The sequence below is a fragment of the Cetorhinus maximus genome, chromosome 31, assembly GCF_964194155.1.
Source record: "Cetorhinus maximus chromosome 31, sCetMax3.hap1.1, whole genome shotgun sequence".
NCBI classification, from domain to species: domain Eukaryota; kingdom Metazoa; phylum Chordata; class Chondrichthyes; order Lamniformes; family Cetorhinidae; genus Cetorhinus; species Cetorhinus maximus.
The window spans coordinates 11,625,444-11,643,651 of NC_135909.1; the positions used below are offsets into that span (position 1 = coordinate 11,625,444).

Below are 18,208 nucleotides of genomic sequence, written 5' to 3' on the forward strand. Positions count from 1 at the left end.
TTATGGGATTATTTTAATATAGTTCAATGGTCCTGAATGTAAATTTGGGAATCATTCTGAAACTCCCATTCTTTAATAATGTGTGTGCGTGAGTTGAAGAGTCATGACTCTGTTCTGTTGAAGGGTCATGAGGACTCGAAACGTCAACTCTTTTCTTCTCCGCCGATGCTGCCAGACCTGCTGAGTTTTTGCAGGTAATTCTGTTTTTGTTTTGGATTTCCAGCATCCGCAGTAGTTTTTTGTTTTTATGACTGTGTGAGTGTTTGTTCCAGCGGACCACAGCCTCAAGAACAAATTTCACTCCCGATACTCCAACCCCCTACCACTCACACACACATACACAATATCCCAGTGAGTAAGTCGCACAAGTTACAAGAGTTCCGGGAGGAATCCCGCATTTCCGTGCAGTCCCTCTGTGGAGAAAGGCCCCTCGCACCGACAGCCAGACAACAATTCCCGGTGTATCTTCACAAACTGAGAAACTGGGACTAGAGAGAATCCTGATAGAATATATTTCCTGATTGTCGTAAAAGGGCTAATGATTGGTGGAGAAGTCGAAATTTGATTGGCCACTTTAAAAATGCAAACAGAGAAAAGTACAAAATAAGTGGCTGTTGTATTTTATTAAATGTCCAATCAGAATCATCGTTCTCCCATTCCTCATTAGCATTGGTCTGTCAGACTGTCTATTTAATCGGCGCTCGGAAGTGGTTCGTTTTATTCTGCGTCTGAAAGTGACGATGGTTGATGAGAAGAAACCAGCTCCCAAGAAGGGAGGCAAGAAAGCCTTAAAGAAACCGGTAGTGAAGGGCGGCAAGAAGCGGCGAAAGTCGCGGAAGGAGAGTTACGCCATCTACATCTACAAAGTGATGAAGCAGGTTCACCCCGACACCGGCATCTCCTCCAAGGCCATGAGCATCATGAACTCGTTCGTGAGCGATATTTTCGAGCGCATCGCGGGTGAGGCTTCCCGCCTGGCCCATTACAACAAGCGCAGCACCATCAGCTCCCGGGAGATCCAGACCGCCGTGCGCCTGCTGCTGCCCGGGGAACTGGCCAAGCACGCCGTGTCGGAAGGGACAAAGGCGGTGACCAAGTACACCAGCTCCAAGTAAGACCCCCGAACTGACTGAAAAACACATTCACAACACAACGGCTCTTTTAAGAGCCACCCACAATCTCTCTGAAAAAGCTATATGATTTCTTTAGTTATAAGTTATGATTTTACTATGGAGCATTTCGAATTTTGAAATTATTATTTTGATCACGTTTCAATCAGATTCTCGGTAACGTAGATTTAACTCGTTCAATTGTTGGGCTTCGTTCATGATGTCCCATAAATTAATGACTTGCCGCTCACGAAGCGATTGTTTTAAGACGCGTCATATTCGACCCCTGTCCCTGGTTTTGGAGAGAGAGCGAATATAACGCAAATGCCTCAGGTTCCAATTCGGTTCAAGTTTCGCCTCAATAATCGATCAGTTGATTTCCTATTAGCACCGGTTGTGCAGCAAGCTTCAGTCTCGACGCTGGCAAATTTACTCCAAGCATGTTCAATTTTGGCTGTCCCAAATATCTACAATTTCCCGTCTATCAGCAGAACGATGTAAATGGCACTTTCAGCCGGCTGCTTAGAAGGTTTCATGACGGATCGAGATTATCTAGAATTGATGCCGGATTCTTAAAGCGAATCCGGCATTTAGGATAAAATGTGAAATAGTCCCATTAGGGACGGACATTTTTGAAACTTTGTCGTCAGACCGTGTTCACTATTAACTGGATTTTCTATATGAAATGTATTTCTTGTTTTATAAATATATCGATGTAGAATTAAAAAAACACATTCCGTAAATTTGCGCCATTATTTTCGACTTGTTTTCAGATACACATAAACCCAGACAGAAAATCAGAAATTGAAATATACAAATAACTGTAATCCAGGGAAAGAGAGAGAGAGATGAAGAGAATGTAACATTCGAATACTAAATACTGAATAACCATTTCCAATTAGGACTCGAAACGTCAACTGTGTTCCTCTCCGTAGATGAATTTTTCCAGGTATTTTTGTTTTTGTTTCAGATTTCCAGCATCGTCTGTATTTTGCTTTTATCCAATTAGTACTATGTTCGATCCGTTCTTTTTTGGCTTTTTTTTTTACAAATTTGGCGGGCTTTTAAAATTTGAAAAAAAGATCGGTTGGAATCTCAAAATTTGGAGCCGGTCTTTTCCGCCCTCACTCCGTCAAGTCTCCGGACTGGTGAGTTCAGTAGATATCTGATTGGTGATATGAACAACATTATGAGACGCAGCACAAAGTGACCAATCAAGCAATGCCCGCAGCACCATTCCTCCCGAAGCTATAAGAGAAGCGAATGTGAGAGGATTTCCTCATTCTCTATTAAAGTGTTTGTGAGATTGTGAAATGTCTGGAAGAGGAAAGACCGGCGGTAAAGCTCGCTCCAAGGCCAGATCTCGCTCCTCCCGGGCTGGACTGCAGTTCCCGGTGGGCCGTGTTCACAGGCTCCTGAGAAAGGGCAACTATGCTGAGCGTGTGGGTGCCGGAGCCCCGGTCTATCTGGCTGCTGTGCTCGAGTATCTGACGGCTGAAATCCTCGAGCTGGCCGGTAACGCGGCCCGGGACAACAAGAAGACCCGCATCATCCCCAGACACCTGCAGCTGGCCGTCCGCAACGACGAGGAGCTCAACAAGCTGCTGGGAGGGGTGACCATCGCTCAGGGCGGGGTGCTGCCTAATATCCAGGCCGTGCTTCTGCCCAAGAAAACCAGCGCCTCTGCGGCCTCGAAGACCAAGTGAAGCGGCCATTCTTTTATCTGATAAGCCAAAGGCTCTTTTCAGAGCCACTCACAGAGTCTGTGAAAGGGTGACCTATTATCTGTCTGCCGCGTGCCGAATTTCAGTAATGGTGAAGCGTTTCTAATGATCCGCAAGGACAACCAACTCGCATCAACAGAGAAATTACATTTCCACCCGCGTGGTTCGGGACTGGAATGCACTGTCTGGAAGTGTAGTGGAGGCAGGTTCAATAGAGGCATTCAAGAGGGTATTAGATGATTATTTGAATAGAAAAAATGTGCAGGAATGGGGGATGGGGGGAAGCATTAGGTCATAACACTCATTTGGAGAGCAGATGCAGACATGCGCAAGGGCCGAATGGCCTCCCGTGCTGTGCAAATTCTTTGATTCTATGTCTGTGCACCGGAGTCATCACCTCTTGTTGCTTGAGGCATTGCCTTTATTGACATCATGAGCACTGACTTGTAACCCGCAGCTCACCCTTTGCTTGGGATTGATGTCTGCTCGCAGTATTTAATACATTTTCACAGCCGCTTTTTATTGGAAGTGACCTACAGCACTAAGGTGACCGCAGTCCCAATTTTCTGCTGAAATTAATATACCATCTGCGCTACAATTTACAACTGCATCGTCTGTGATTATCAATCCCACAAAAGAGGTTTGTAGACAAGAAAAATAAACTGATGCAAGGGAGCAAATTGTATCTTCGCGATGTCTAAGTCCTGGAGTGGACAACAGGAGATTGCAGCTCTTTCATTTGTCGATCTGTTGGCTCTTAAAAGAGCCTTTGTTGTACTTGGTGCTGAAGCCGGGTTTTAGGCGCGTTCCCCGCGGATGCGGCGGGCCAGCTGGATGTCTTTGGGCATGATGGTGACTCGCTTGGCGTGGATGGCGCACAGGTTGGTGTCCTCAAAGAGCCCCACCAGGTAAGCCTCGCTGGCCTCCTGCAGGGCCATGACGGCCGAGCTCTGGAAGCGCAGGTCTGTCTTGAAATCCTGAGCGATCTCTCGCACCAGGCGCTGGAAGGGCAGTTTGCGAATGAGCAGCTCGGTGGATTTCTGGTAGCGGCGGATCTCCCTCAGAGCCACAGTGCCGGGTCTGTAGCGATGAGGCTTCTTCACGCCGCCCGTTGCTGGAGCGCTCTTCCGGGCCGCTTTGGTCGCCAGCTGTTTGCGGGGAGCTTTCCCTCCGGTCGATTTGCGCGCTGTCTGCTTGGTCCTGGCCATTTTCTGAACAGATTCACCACAACCTGAGATGCAAGAACTATTAAGACAGTCTGCTGCCCAATCCGCCTTTTTAAACTCTGAGAGGAACCGCCCCGAACAGTAATTGGCTGGAGCCTTGCGCCCAGGCAGTTTTATCCAAAATCTAACCAATGAATTAATCCCTGGCACCTCAGGTCCCCATTGGTCGAGTTGTTTTTAATTGCCCATTTCAAAAATTCGGCCTTTATTTCCAGCCGTTGACCGACTCGATATCAGAAGACTTTGTTCCTCAATTTTTAAAAATTAAAAATACCATTTCACTGCAATTCAATATTTCCTTACCCGAATGAAATTCCTGTTCATTTAACCTCTTCCAACAATTTTTAAACCCGGCATCATCCTGATGAACCTGCTTATTTTTGGACAGAAACACCAGTCTGTTGTTTGAACTGTGGAAAGTCAGTGCTGGACTTCGCAGGCAAAAATTGACGGACTGTCCATTGCTCCCTACAGCACAACCAACCCTAAAATTCACCGAAACAAAAATAAAAATGCCTTGAAAAACTCAGCAGCTCTGGCAGCATCTGCGGAGAGGAACACAGTTAACATTTCGAGTCGCTATGACTCTTCAACAGATCCTCTCCGCAGATGCTGCCAGACTTGCTGAGTTCTTCCAGGTATTTTTATTTTTGTTTTGGATTTCCAGCATCCGCAGTTTTTTGTTTTTATCCTAAAAATCGCCGCTCCCTTAGAGGTCTGGAGTGGGTAATAAAATGGAACCGGTGCTGGGGGCTTCAGATCCCTTCCCATTGCCCTCATTCTGGGCTGTTCATGACGATAATGAGCGGAGAAAGTGACCGGCTCGATTCTCCCGCTATTCCCGGCCTGACAGATCCCGGTTCCTGAAAGGAGATGACAAATTCTGAAAATAGCTCCGAAAATAGCGCCAAGATCTTGTGACAGGGAGCGCAGTATAACAGATCATAAAGTGAGAGATTAAAAATTGTTGCCTGAAAATTAAGATTATCTTGCATTTTCCAACACTGGAATTGGCGGGCTTTTCGAATGCAAAAAAAAGTAAATCAATCATAATTTTCGATTTCTTCTCCCTGACTCAGCGATTGGTTAAGAATTAGACTAGGAAGAGGCTGACCAATCAGAGCTAGAGTCCGGCTGCAGTCGCTCAGACTGCGGGAATTCCAGGTCGCCGAGTGGCTGAGCTGAAACTGCTGTTTCCCAAACCCTGTCAGTAACTTCACGAACATCCGTCCGAACATTGGGTTTCGGAGCAGGAGGCCACTCAGCCACGAGCCTGAACCAATTCAGTGAAATCATGGCTGATCTGATTGTAACCTCATACACCACTGACGCATTGAAAGGCTGGTGTTACCTAAAATAAAACATTTCGAAAATGTGTAGTGGAGCGGCTTTTCAGCGTCAGTGGAGAATGTGCCATCCAGGATAATAAATAACGATTAAATTGAGGGACTTAGTACATCCCCCCGAAACCCGGAACAAATCATGCACTAAAATGAAAGAAAAATACTGCGGATGCTGGAAGTCTGAAATATAAACAGAAAATGCTGGAAACCTCAGTAGGTCTGACAGCATCTGTGGAGAGAAAAGAGTTAAACCCTTCTAGTCTGTATGACTCTTCTTCAGAGATCTTGTTTGTTTCAGACACTAACATTCCCGATCACAGCCCATCCCAGCTCCCGTTCCCAGGTCTCTGCTCTCTCTGTGAGGTGGTGGGTGGCTCTGAAAAGAGCCTTTGTTGCGTGTTTGGTAGAAAGGGTCGAGCTGTTCAGCCGCCAAATCCATAGAGTGTGCGGCCCTGGCGTTTCAGAGCGTACACCACATCCATGGCAGTGACCGTCTTGCGCTTGGCGTGTTCAGTGTAGGTGACCGCATCCCTGATCACATTCTCCAGGAAAACCTTCAGCACCCCGCGAGTCTCCTCATAGATCAAACCCGAGATCCGCTTGACACCGCCACGGCGAGCCAGGCGGCGGATTGCTGGTTTGGTGATGCCCTGGATATTATCACGAAGCACTTTGCGGTGCCGCTTTGCTCCGCCTTTCCCCAGTCCTTTGCCTCCTTTCCCTCTGCCAGACATGATGATTCTTCACTCAGATCGCTGCTGAATATGAGAGACGAGCTGTGTCACGTTCCTCTTTTATACAGCTCGCCCGGACCTGAGTGAAAAAGGCGGTTTGAGAGCAGGGAGGGGAGGAGACAGAATGAAGATTAAACAGAGAGCGGGACGGGGGAGAGAGCCGGAGTGACAGACAGAGAGAGAACAGCCCCTGATCTTTCAGCTCCTCCTCCAGTTTCTGCAACCGCCAATTTCAACCCGTTTATTACCAATGGAACCGAGACACAAACCCGGACAGACCCGGGCTTCACAGTCAGGAGTTTCCGCAAACCCGGAGCTTTGAAATATGCTCTCGTTATAATTAACACTCAGTAATATTCCGACCTAAACACAGTCTATTCTAAAACAGGAATCATCCTCAGTAACATCACCATCCTCATACACACACGGTTCCAGCATTTTACAAGCTGTTTGGGGGAATCTCCTGTGTTAAAATTGATGTTGTAAAGCGGCCTTTACCCACCAGTGTACCACCGCCACACGTCCACTCGCACCCAACGCCCCTTGCCCCCCGCGCCGACACAGGTTCGGAGATTTTGTTTTCTCTATGATGAGAGTGAAATGGGGACAATTCCCATTGATTTTAGCAGCTGAATTGTCGCTGCGGACGATCTGCGCATGCTCTGTTTTAACACGTCCGCGGTTCCGTCACAATGTGGATAACAGCGCATGCGCAACCCCTCCCCCAACAATGGCCGAGAGCGTCATTCACTCAGTGAGCGGAATAGGGTTTAATTCAGCAGCGATCGGAGACATCACCGCCCCAGAGGGAAGTGAACAAACAGCATCTGCTTAAAGCAGCGCATCGGTTTGGAGCCGCGTCCGCAGATATGCTCAGAGATTGGCATTGAGTGTCCGGGCAGCTGAGGCGGAGGCGGCGGCTGTTTTTAATGGGCTCCCTGAAACACGAGCTGCTCCCGGAACATGGAGTGAGCGGGGGGAAGGGAGAGGCCATTCTCGAGCAGTGTCTGGACAGAGTGAGAAGAACTCGCCATTGAAGATCATTGCTGCTTTCTCTCCCCAAACCCGAGTGAAGCTTCCTGGCTTAGTTCCGGCTCCCACTGTCCCTTGTTATTGGACAGAGAATGGCGGGGAAATAGCCGCACAGTAACAATGTTTCCAGTTACACAAAGAAGATCAATTTCAGGCACCAGGTGAGAAGTGTGAAAGAGACATTTTAAACTGTACCTGCTTGTTTCCGGGTGTACAGTTAGTTCGAATGGAGCAGCAAATAGGAATCTGACCCTTGCGAAAGTCACTCCTCCATCGGATAGTCTAATTCAAGGACCTGTGCACAGGACGGGTTGTTTCTGAATGTCATAACATTGTTGTAAAACCGCTCAAAATAGCAGATAAGCAGAAACAGATTGCTGCAGTACTGTGGTGGGTTCAGATACTGATATGCTGATAGTTTTGCTTTGTTTATTGTTCATTATAATAACACTTATTTTAAAAAATACCTTGATCACTTTTGTATCTTCTACTTCATCTATTCTTCAGGTGAAGGAGTTATGTTTTCTGCGTGCACGGAAAGAATTGAATGAACCAGATGGTTCTTCGAAACATGGAAAAGTGCAGCCTGATGGTTCCAGTAAGTACAATATCACTCACAAAGCATCGAGATACTGCCAGCTCTTTAGGCCAAAATGAAACATATAGAGACCGACACAGATCCCAAGATTGAGAGTCGCCCTTTCAATATAAGAGTCAAACAGAGCATTGCTGGGAGAAGTTGTTTACCTTAAACCAGTACACCTGAGGACTAGATACATCAATCCCAGGGCAAAAGCACAGCCACTATTCGATTTAAATACACGGTGTCACCTCGGCCACAAATTAAATACTAATTATTAACTACGTCAGACAACATTTACCCTATTGTAATATGCAGGATGAATTGCTACTAAGCACCTCAGAATGTAGAGTGAGCTACACATTAAATACCAGTTCCAAAATTTCACTAAGTGTTAGGCTAGAATATTAAAGTATGAATTCCATTTTCTTTCAAACTGCAGGAACTAAATAATGGACCAGGTATGAGATTGATGCATATGTTATCACTCCAATTTGTTCTCACAGATAAAAATTTAATACCAATACACAACTCGCACAGAACTACTGAATGTAGCCTGTCGATCATGCCTGAGATGCAGGTTATGTACCAATACAGAAAACTCCCACAGTTGCATTCGATGGCAGAGACACATAGATCGAGAATGAACCCCAAACTCACATGAAAATCTAGAGACAGACATAAGAACAACAAATTCCAAATACCACATTCAACCCAGGGACTGACTAATACAGAATTAAAGCTACTTTCATATCCATTGCCATTGACTGAAAGATGTAGAATGTAGCCCAGTGTCACATACCCTACCAGAGACTGGCAAAAGTATAATAAATTCCAGAGTCTCTTATTGTACCTGAGACTGACGGCCAAAAATAAACACATTTACGTCGAGGAGTAGAGATTGAAAAATACAGAATGAAGTTCATAATCCCATTCGTTATTGCACAGTGACAGGTACAAATAAACCCCTCACTCACACCCTTTACAAGGTAATGACACAGAATGAGCAGCACATTCACATACAATACCAGAAACTGACAGATATTGAATGATTCCCACCCTCAGGGTCTGCCAGATGCTGATGAAAACTGAATTAATGCACACTCACATTCAGTTTGAGAGAATGACTAACACAGAAGTATGTCCACACTCACCAAAAACTGACATACACTGCATTAATCCCACTTTATACAGGGGACCAAACCCTGACATGCAGAAAAAAAAATCCACAGGCCTACACACAGAAAAAGACAATAAGGCATAGACCAAAAGCAGTCATTTAAAGTGCCACCGACTGACAGGCATAAGACAAATCTCATTCACAGACAGCAACAGATGAAGAAAAAAGTAAAATCAACTTCACTGACACAATTATTTCCAGATATGGACAGCTAAAGAATGAATGCCACACTCACATATGTTTGGGTTAGAATTAATCTCATTCTCATGTAAATTACCTGGGAACCACTGATACAGAAAAAATAACACATCCACGTGTAAGACAAGAGATGGACACATACAGATTGAATGCAACAATATTGCATTTCACAGGTAACTGAAAGGAAGCACTGGTTTTTAATATTTCACAAGTGATATATTGAAGCAGACTGAATCCCACTGATATAGAATCAGAGAATGATATTCATATAGTTCATCCTGCATTCCTACACAATCCCACAACTGACAGATACAAACAAAAATCAACATTTGGATACAGGACCAGAGACTGATACTTGCAGAATGAATGAAGTACACGTGTAGTCAAAGACTGATAACTGCAGAACTAAAGTCAAACTCACACTCACTTCCAGATACTGTCAGCTTCAGAATGAGCCCCACATTCACTTGTAATTCTGGGGACTCTCAATCCCGGCCAAAGAGAACAGTATCATTCCCCTAACTGTACTATCCCCGATTGCAACTACATTTCTCTTTTCTCCCCCCACTTGAATGGCCCCCTGTGCCATGTTGCTATGGTCAGTTTGCTCATCCTCCCTACAGTCCCCACTCTCATCCACACAGGGAGCAAGAATCTCAAACCTGTTGGTTAAGGACAAGGGTTGAGGCTCCTGCAGTGCTACTTCCTGGATCCCTCTACCTGCCTCACTCATAGTCACACCCTCCTGTCCCTGACTACTGGCCGAATTTATGGTAGTTAATCTAAGGGGTATGACTGTCTCCTGAAACAGGGCGTCCAGGTAACTCTCCCCCTCCCTGATGTGTCGCAGTTTCTGAGGCCCAGACTTTAGCTCATCAACTCTGAGCCGGAGTTTCTCGAGCAACCAACATTTGCTACAGATGTGGTCATGAGGAACCACAATGGGGTCCAACAGCAACCACACCACACAGCTGCAACACATCGCCTGGCACTGCATCTCTATTTTATTTTATTTAATTAGTTTTTCAATTTGTTGTTAAATTTCCTACTGGTCTTTAACTTATCAATCTGTAAAATATTTCTGCTATTTACCTTTCACCTGAAAGCAAATTAGAATAGAGAATCAAAATACACTTTTTAAATCAACTGGAACTCACTCTCTCTGCTGAGTTGAAGCTGAAGTGTTAGACCTCCGATCCTGGGCCCCAATAGTCACCTTTGATCTGAAATCAACTTAGAATAGGTAGTTCAAACTAGCAGTTACTCACCAATCAATGAACTTATGATCTTCCTGTGATGTCACTCTTTGTGTTTTTTCACTCGACGACAGTGATTGCAGAGGACACTCTTCCCAGACTGCTTCCCGGCGATGGTGACTGCAGAGGATGCTCTTCCCAGACTGCTTCCCGGCCATTGGGACTGCAGAGGGCACTCTTCCCAGACTTCCCAGATCATTCATAATGATTATTAATAGAGAGATTAAACTAATAGAATCAGTATCTTCTACCTCACCTGTACATGAATTCAAAAATATACTTTTTACCAACAGGCAAATAATTGAAGGAACCAGAATAAATGTGATGTTTCCTCCAGCCAAATTAGAATGAAGATTCCCACCAGCTCCTTCTCACACACAGTATGTACATTATCACTGACAGAGCACAGAGACACTGACAAGTCATCAGTTTCACAGTCTCAGACAGCATAAATAGTTCCAAAGTAATTTTCCATCCATGAATCAAACAGAGCAGGAGAGATAGACATTGTATCCAAGTCACCCAAACTCAGTCCTGCAGATGGAAGTGTCCATAAATCCCAGTCCAAATTCTCACCCGCTATTAAATTCTCACTGAGTCAATCCTGCAGTCGTGCTGCCTTCGCTACAAATTAAACATCTGATAAAACTGACACATTTCCAGTTACAAGCTTACAGGCTTAACCTTAATGATGTACACTGAGGTTCATGTTAATTGCCAGCCCAATATTCACACACATCATGGACTTATAAATTGCACCATTAATTCCCATAGTGTGTCCTGACATATACCTGAGATACCAGTTCAAATCTCAAGTACATTATCAGTTTGAGATATCCTGAAAGCTAGTATAACCTGAGACAGAAGTTCAGATTATAGTTTGAAACTCACCCTTATTATGAAACTAAAAGATACAATATTAATTTGATGAATATGAACTCAGCTATAGATCACATACTAATCCTCCATCCTCGCACAGTGTCAAGTGGAAATACTGTAACAATTCCAGACTGAGCTCCATTTTACATCCATGTCAAAGTTCTTACTCAGAATCAGACTGAATGTCACAGATCAAATCAATTAGTACAACTTGAGTTATACTTGCACACCGATCCAGTATGAGATTAAAGGATTCATTATCTTTCCCAATTGTGTTCAAAGTGACAGATTTAATGTTGGGCCAAAACTCCCACATATCGTTTGCTTAAGCCGACCACATTAGCTGTGCTCGAAATTTATATACAATTAACCCAATCTTACAAACAGTCCCAGACACCGAAGGTTACACAATGAATCCTCTACTCACCAGAGTACCAGTGAGCAATTATCAAACACATGTTCAGTGCCAGATGCTGAGAGACACAGACTGTTTACTGCACTCACTCACAATATTTCAGTGTGAGTGATACAAAATTATTCTGACACACCAATTATACCACTGAGAGATTGTAGAAAGGGTCTAAGAGCCAAATAGAATCACAGGTGCTGACAAAAACAAATGGAAGTCTACATGCACATACACAGACGAACACATGCATGCTTAGACACAGAATAAATCCAATTCCACATACAATACCAGTGAATGAAATATACCAATTGAATCCCACAATTTCATACAGTAGCAGTCACTGACAGATACAGAATGAATCTCATGCTCACAAACAGCATGAGGAACTGAAATATATATATATGATTCCCAACTTATGTAACAATACAACAGGCATAGAATGCCATCGACAGACCCTGAATTAAACCCAGACTCACACATTAGGAGAGCCTGACAGATATATATGATTGCCATGCTCATCAACAACACCAGGGACATTCAGATATAAAATCAGCCCCAATTCCTCTATAGTACCAGAGAATGAAATGTGCAATATGAATCCTACACTCACCTACTCCCCTAGTGACAGACCAGAATGCCTGCCAAACTCATACCCACCTCCAGAGAATAACAAATGCAGACTGAAACTACACTCCCACGGAATGCAAGAGATATTCAGATTCAGAATGGTTTCCACATTCACATACAGTAGCACTGACTGGCAAAGAGTGAAACACATGCACACTCACAAACCACCATCACCATTAAGAAATTCAGATTGGGTCCTGTTCAATACCAGAAAGTGACTGATCGAACACATCCGTTGCATACGTCCCATTCCACTGTCAGGCTCAAGGCCTAACCCAACACTCATGCAGTCCCTGGAAATGTAAGATACAGGCTGACTATGACACAGATATATTGTACCAGATATCGACAAATGCAGAATGAATGCAACATTCACCTACAGTTCCACGGAGAATGTATCCACACTCACATACAGTAACCAAGACTAACAGGTCCAGCGTGCCTTTCACACAGCACCTGTGAGTAACAGGCACAGAATGAATCCCACATTCACAAGTTGGATCAGAGAAGGGCCGATAAGAATGTATCTCACATTCACACACAACATGTTGACGGCTTTAGCACAACATTATAATTACTGCTTGTATAGCAAAATAGAATAAAAAGGTCATATCCACCGTTAGTAATTCTAAGACCTCCCCTTCCCCTCTTAATATAATGTGAACAATTCTTGCCTGTTGTGTCCATCTCTGATCTGTAAACTTCGACCTAGCAGAGTGTGCTGACATCTACTGGCCAGAGCCGAGAACTGCAACAGAGCGGAGGGAATTAACATGAACTGTTGGTGTTGCAGATTCCGGTCAATGTGAGGAAGTAGTGATGGGATTTGACAGGGTCGGCATAGAGTTGTAACTATTAAATCCAATAAAAAAATCAATATAACTTATTTCTCATGGAATCTGTAGAATGTGGAACTTGTTGTCATCTTTAGCAGTTAAATCAATGAGCACAGCTGTATTTAAGGGAAAGCTAGGTAGTACAGGAGGGAGAATGGATTTCATGGACCAGCAGATAATGGTACATGAAGTATTCTGGGTGGAGCACTTTGTGGAATAATATACCAATTAGACCAGATGGCCCAATGAAATATATTCTGGGTAGAATGAATACCAATTTCCAAAGTGTCTCAGAGACTGACAGATACATAATGAATCTTACACTCATAGTGCACCACAGACAGCAACACAGAGTGAATCATACACTCACACACATCCCTAGAGACTGACAGATACATAATGAATCAGACACTCAAATTCTTTGCCAGAGGTATAGTGAGACAGAGTGAATCCTACACTTAAATACATACACGCTTAGAATAGTTACAGCAAAACAACAGGCCATTCAGCCCTTCATGTCCGTGGTCTTTCTGCACCAGAGCCACTCAGTTACTTTTGAACCCCAGCCCTCTCACCACAGCCTGGCAAACCTTTTCCCTTCAGGTGCTTATCCAATTCCCTCTTAACAACCCCAAATTCTCCTGTCTTTAGCATACTCTCAGGCAGTGAATTGCAGATCCTAATGGTTTCCTACATTAAAAAAAAATCCTGATGCCTCCATTAGTACTTTTGCCAACCACCATAAATCGATGCCTACTGCCCACAGGATCATTTTATTGTTATCTACACTGTCTAGAACACTTACTATTTCCAACACTTCTACCAAATCTCCTCACAGCTTTCTCTTTTCGAAGGAGAGTAACCACAGCTTATTCAATCTATCCATGTAACTAAAGCCCTCATCATTACAAACATTCTTGTAAACCCTTTCTGCACTCTTCATAAAACCTTCACGTATTTCCAAAGGTTTGGTGCAGAAAATTAGACTAATGCTAGTGACTGTGTGACATCTTTCTGTATCTGTGCAAGGGAGCCTGTATCTGTCTGATCTCACTTGGTGTGGGAGGAGTTGTAAGGATCAGGGTATGAACTGTCTGCACAGGCAGCCCTTTTCCATAGGCACACATGTATGTTAGAGACCGACATGTACACCTCATATCCGACACAGACACAGTGCAAGGGCCAGGCAGATATAAAATTTATCCCACAGTAACAACCAATAATACAATGGAAATATAAAAGCAAAATATTCTGGATGCTGGAAATCTGAAATAAACACAGGAAATGCTGGAAATACATAGCAGATCTGGAAGTACCAGTGGCTTCAGGTCATGACACTTTGTTGGAACTTGGAACGGTGAGAAATGTGACAGATTTATGTAGAAATTGTCACTTAGGAATACAGAACTTGAGTATTCCTGAAAAAAAGAGACATGGTGTCGATTTCGTTTGTCTTTCCCTCTTCAGTGTTAACAGTATCCAAATCAGTTGGTGAAGCCGAAAGCAAGACACAGAGTTTGTATTTATCGAGAGATTTTATTTACTTGTTTAGTCTCACAGCTCTGCTGCTTCACAGCCCTATTTCCCAGCTATCCCCTATGTATATGTGCTTAACCACAAATAATACTTTATTTTCTTAAGCTAAGTAATGTAATTGATATTATGTTAACAAACCTTAAATAACTCATTGAGAATACATTAACTTACAGAGCAGATATAATTATACCAAATCTCAAAGGGAACAAAAACTTATACTGTATGAGAACGGGGTGCTGATTGGTTGACAAGTATTTGCTGATTGGTAGAGGGGTTGCCATGGGAATGCAACAGGGAAGAGTTAACTGACAAGCTTTTGTCTTATTTCAAACAGCCAAGTCGACTCTGATTGCTCCAGGCATTTCCCTGGGAAGGAATCAGGGAATGATTGTCCACCAAGCTTTTCTTCAGTTGCACGAAGGGCAATGCGTGGACATGTCCATTTTGGTTGCCAAGGTAGTGGCCTGTGTGTGAAGAAATATATCCCCGAGCATGTGTAAGTGAGGCACACAGCGAGCTCGACAGATAATCTTCAATAGGTTATTAGGAACTATGTACAATTTTTAATGAGTGTTTGCATATGTATGTATATATATATATATTATATATATATATATATAATGTGTATAGATAGATACATGTGTGTGTATTTTTTGTGTCAGAAATGTAGAGTCGTTCCAGTTTCACAAGTTTTTTTTTCATTTCGCCTTGGGACTTCGAAGCCTGGGTGGATCCCTGGCTGACAGGCAAGTAAAGGGGTTAGATGTTTAGTGATTTTGGGGAAAAAAGAAACACACAATAGAAAAAAAAACTCGGCTGCTGCCTACCGACAGTGTTCAAGTGACACAGAGACAGAGAAAGACAGGGACGTGTTCAATGTGCATCAAAGAGTTAAGCAGGGATGTTTTAGGCTCTTGAGAAGAGAAAATTACAAGGCTAACGGGACAGTAGTTAACTGTAGAGTCAGTTATATGAATCATTGTTGTGATCAGTTCAGTGGTGTTGCTACTGAAACAGTGAGTATAAAGTGCAGTTATTTTGGGTGAGATAAGTCTTGGTTGATGAGGATCAAGTGAATGCTCAAGAATTCACCTCAAGAAAACAGTTTGCACGTGTGCCAGCCCCAAGAAAGAAGCCTTTGTGACAAGCCCGTGGTAACTCTTCACTGGTTTATCCATCTGTAAAGATATTGCTGGGCAAAGGAATATCGGGAAATTGAATCACCTTCTTTTGTTTGTATTGAGATCTTTCTGACTGTTTTGTCCGGTTAATGTAGTCTGTTTTTCTTGTTTTGATCAATATTTTATTCTTTGTGTTCAAAGTTCATGAGCAAATACCTGTGAATTTCTTCAGAATCTTTTCTCACATCCTACACATGTTGGGTTCTATCAAGCCAGGTTTCACTCTGGGAACTGACTTATCCAGTTTTACCATCAGCCGGGATCGTAACAGTTGTTACTGTAATTCTTAGCACAATCGGGATTGATCAGTAAGTATTGTCCTTCTGTGAAATCACACCCAATGTTGGGTACTATGTTCTGAGCTTTTCAAGCAGGATCTTGGTGAGTATGCTCAGTACTTTGCCTGTTGTTAACAGCTGAAGGCCTAAGCTGTTTGGTATGATCCAACAGTCATTGGGGCAAATGGCCACAGACCTCACATCACACTGACACTGAAATTCATATACAACATTAGTTATTTGTGTTGTTGGAAGAACATATGTTTAGTCTTGACGGCAGCATCCTGTTAGTGGAGAATGTCACTCGTGTTGCTACTGCATAGTAGCATTGTGAAACGGGTAGCTTTATTAGTTGTTCACGTTTTTCAGATACCGTAACCATTCCAGGGTTATGTCAGGTAGACTGGCCACTCTTCAGAACAGACTTTTCAGAACGGGCTTAGACCCATTGATGAGTTTGTGTGATAGGCAGTGAGCAATCATTTGATCGATGGAGCCATTATTCTGCAAGATAGCTTTGAAGTGCCTGATTTTGGCATCATGTTTCATGATTAGCAAATGGCCTGGTCCCTACCTATCAGTTTGCCGACAAGACTTATCTTATACCGCATGGAACTGTGGGAATCCCAACAGTGGCGGTGGGCTAGCAGGAGACAGTAGTAGAGAACGCATTGGCAGATTTCTCAAGTAGTACATTGAGGAAAGGGGGCTCGTTTGACTGGTAAATTTCAATGAGAATAGAGCAGGTTAGAGCCCATCAAGGTGTCACAGGAATGTTTTACATGTAGCTGCAGATGCAGATATAGAAAACACGTAATTTGTGTATCAGAAAAAGGAAAGGGATAGGATTTTAGGGGTCATTTCATTGAAGATACGTTTCTCGTGGAAATGGGCAAAGATGTTTACAACAGCTGGGCCTAGAGGGTGTCCCATGGCAACATTATCTCTTTGGGCATACACGGTGTCATTAAAAGTGAAATGAACTTCATGAGTTACTGAGTTCATATGTTCATTGAATACAGATTCAGACAATGGCAGTGAGACTTGATCATCATGAAATAATGACATGGTGCATGTGTGAATGGCTTCCTTGAGTGGTACATTAATCAAGAGGCTAGCAAAGTCAAACAGGCAACAAGCGCATGCGCACGCCATTGCTATCGATATGCAAGTCCTGTACGGGCTTCACAAAGGAGAAGAATCCCTTCACCGTGTATGTGGAAAACTCGCTCAGAACTGTTTGTAGCAACTCACTCAGCCATTTGGCCAATTCATGTTGTGAAGAATCAGTCAGAGATGAGATAGGATGTAAAGGGACATCACTTTTCTGAGTCTTTGGCAACCCATGTATACGTGCACACAGTGAACCATGAGGGCAAACCCTACCCTATACTCCACCAGGCAGTTCATTACTCCACACTATCATTCCGCAATTGGACAACACTTAATAAACAATCCCAATTGTGCTAAGGATTACACTTGCAGTGTGAACTAGGGAACACAGTTTATTAAATAATGGGTCCCCTATTTACGATGGAGATGAGGAGTAATTTGTTTTCAGTGGATCATTGGCCTTTGAATTATCTTCCCCAGAGAGCAGTGCAGGCTCGATAATTGAACATATTCAAGGCTGAGTTGCACATATTCTACGAGGGAGTCAAGGGTTGTGGGAGACAGGCAGGAAAGTGGGGTTGAGGGCACAATCAGATCAGCCATGATCGTGTTTAATGGCAGAATAGGCTCGAAGGGCTGAATGACCTGCAGCTGCTCAAATCTCTAATGTTCTTCAGACTGTAACTTCTGTCCCCATTTTTACTCCTTTTTTTCACATTTGGTTTTAACCTCATTCTTCTGTTGCATTTGCTTTCGGGTGGCAGCTGCTCCTCATTTTTCCATTCGCACCTCTTTTTGACACATCTCAGTTTTTTGTTACTTGTTCCTTCACCTCTCCCTTTTGCCGTGCAGCACCAATTCTTTCGTCATTTAATCTCTCCTGCCATGTAGAGCTTCAGCCATCCCCTCTGTCTCCACAGCCTCCCTTTCAGTGACTGTCCATTTGTTGGTAATAGCCTTCAGTGTT

General features: G+C 43.5%; 1 protein-coding gene and 1 long non-coding RNA gene across 2 annotated transcripts in view; both read left to right on the plus strand.

Moving 5' to 3' along the window:
• LOC144670421 (uncharacterized) overlaps nucleotides 1–18,208 on the plus strand; it is a 918,626-nt gene that overhangs the window by 523,875 nt on the left and 376,543 nt on the right. The gene's annotated exons all lie outside the window — the stretch shown is intronic.
• On the plus strand, nucleotides 2,423–2,815 carry LOC144670361 (histone H2AX-like). Its single transcript, XM_078532839.1, has one exon. It carries the CDS (start codon nucleotides 2,423–2,425, stop codon nucleotides 2,813–2,815), a length of 393 nt encoding a protein of 130 aa, XP_078388965.1.

Excerpts from the sequence above, each read along its gene's own strand:
- LOC144670361 (XM_078532839.1), top strand. The coding sequence starts at position 2,423 with ATGTCTGGAAGAGGAAAGACCGGCGGTAAAGCTCGCTCCAAGGCCAGA.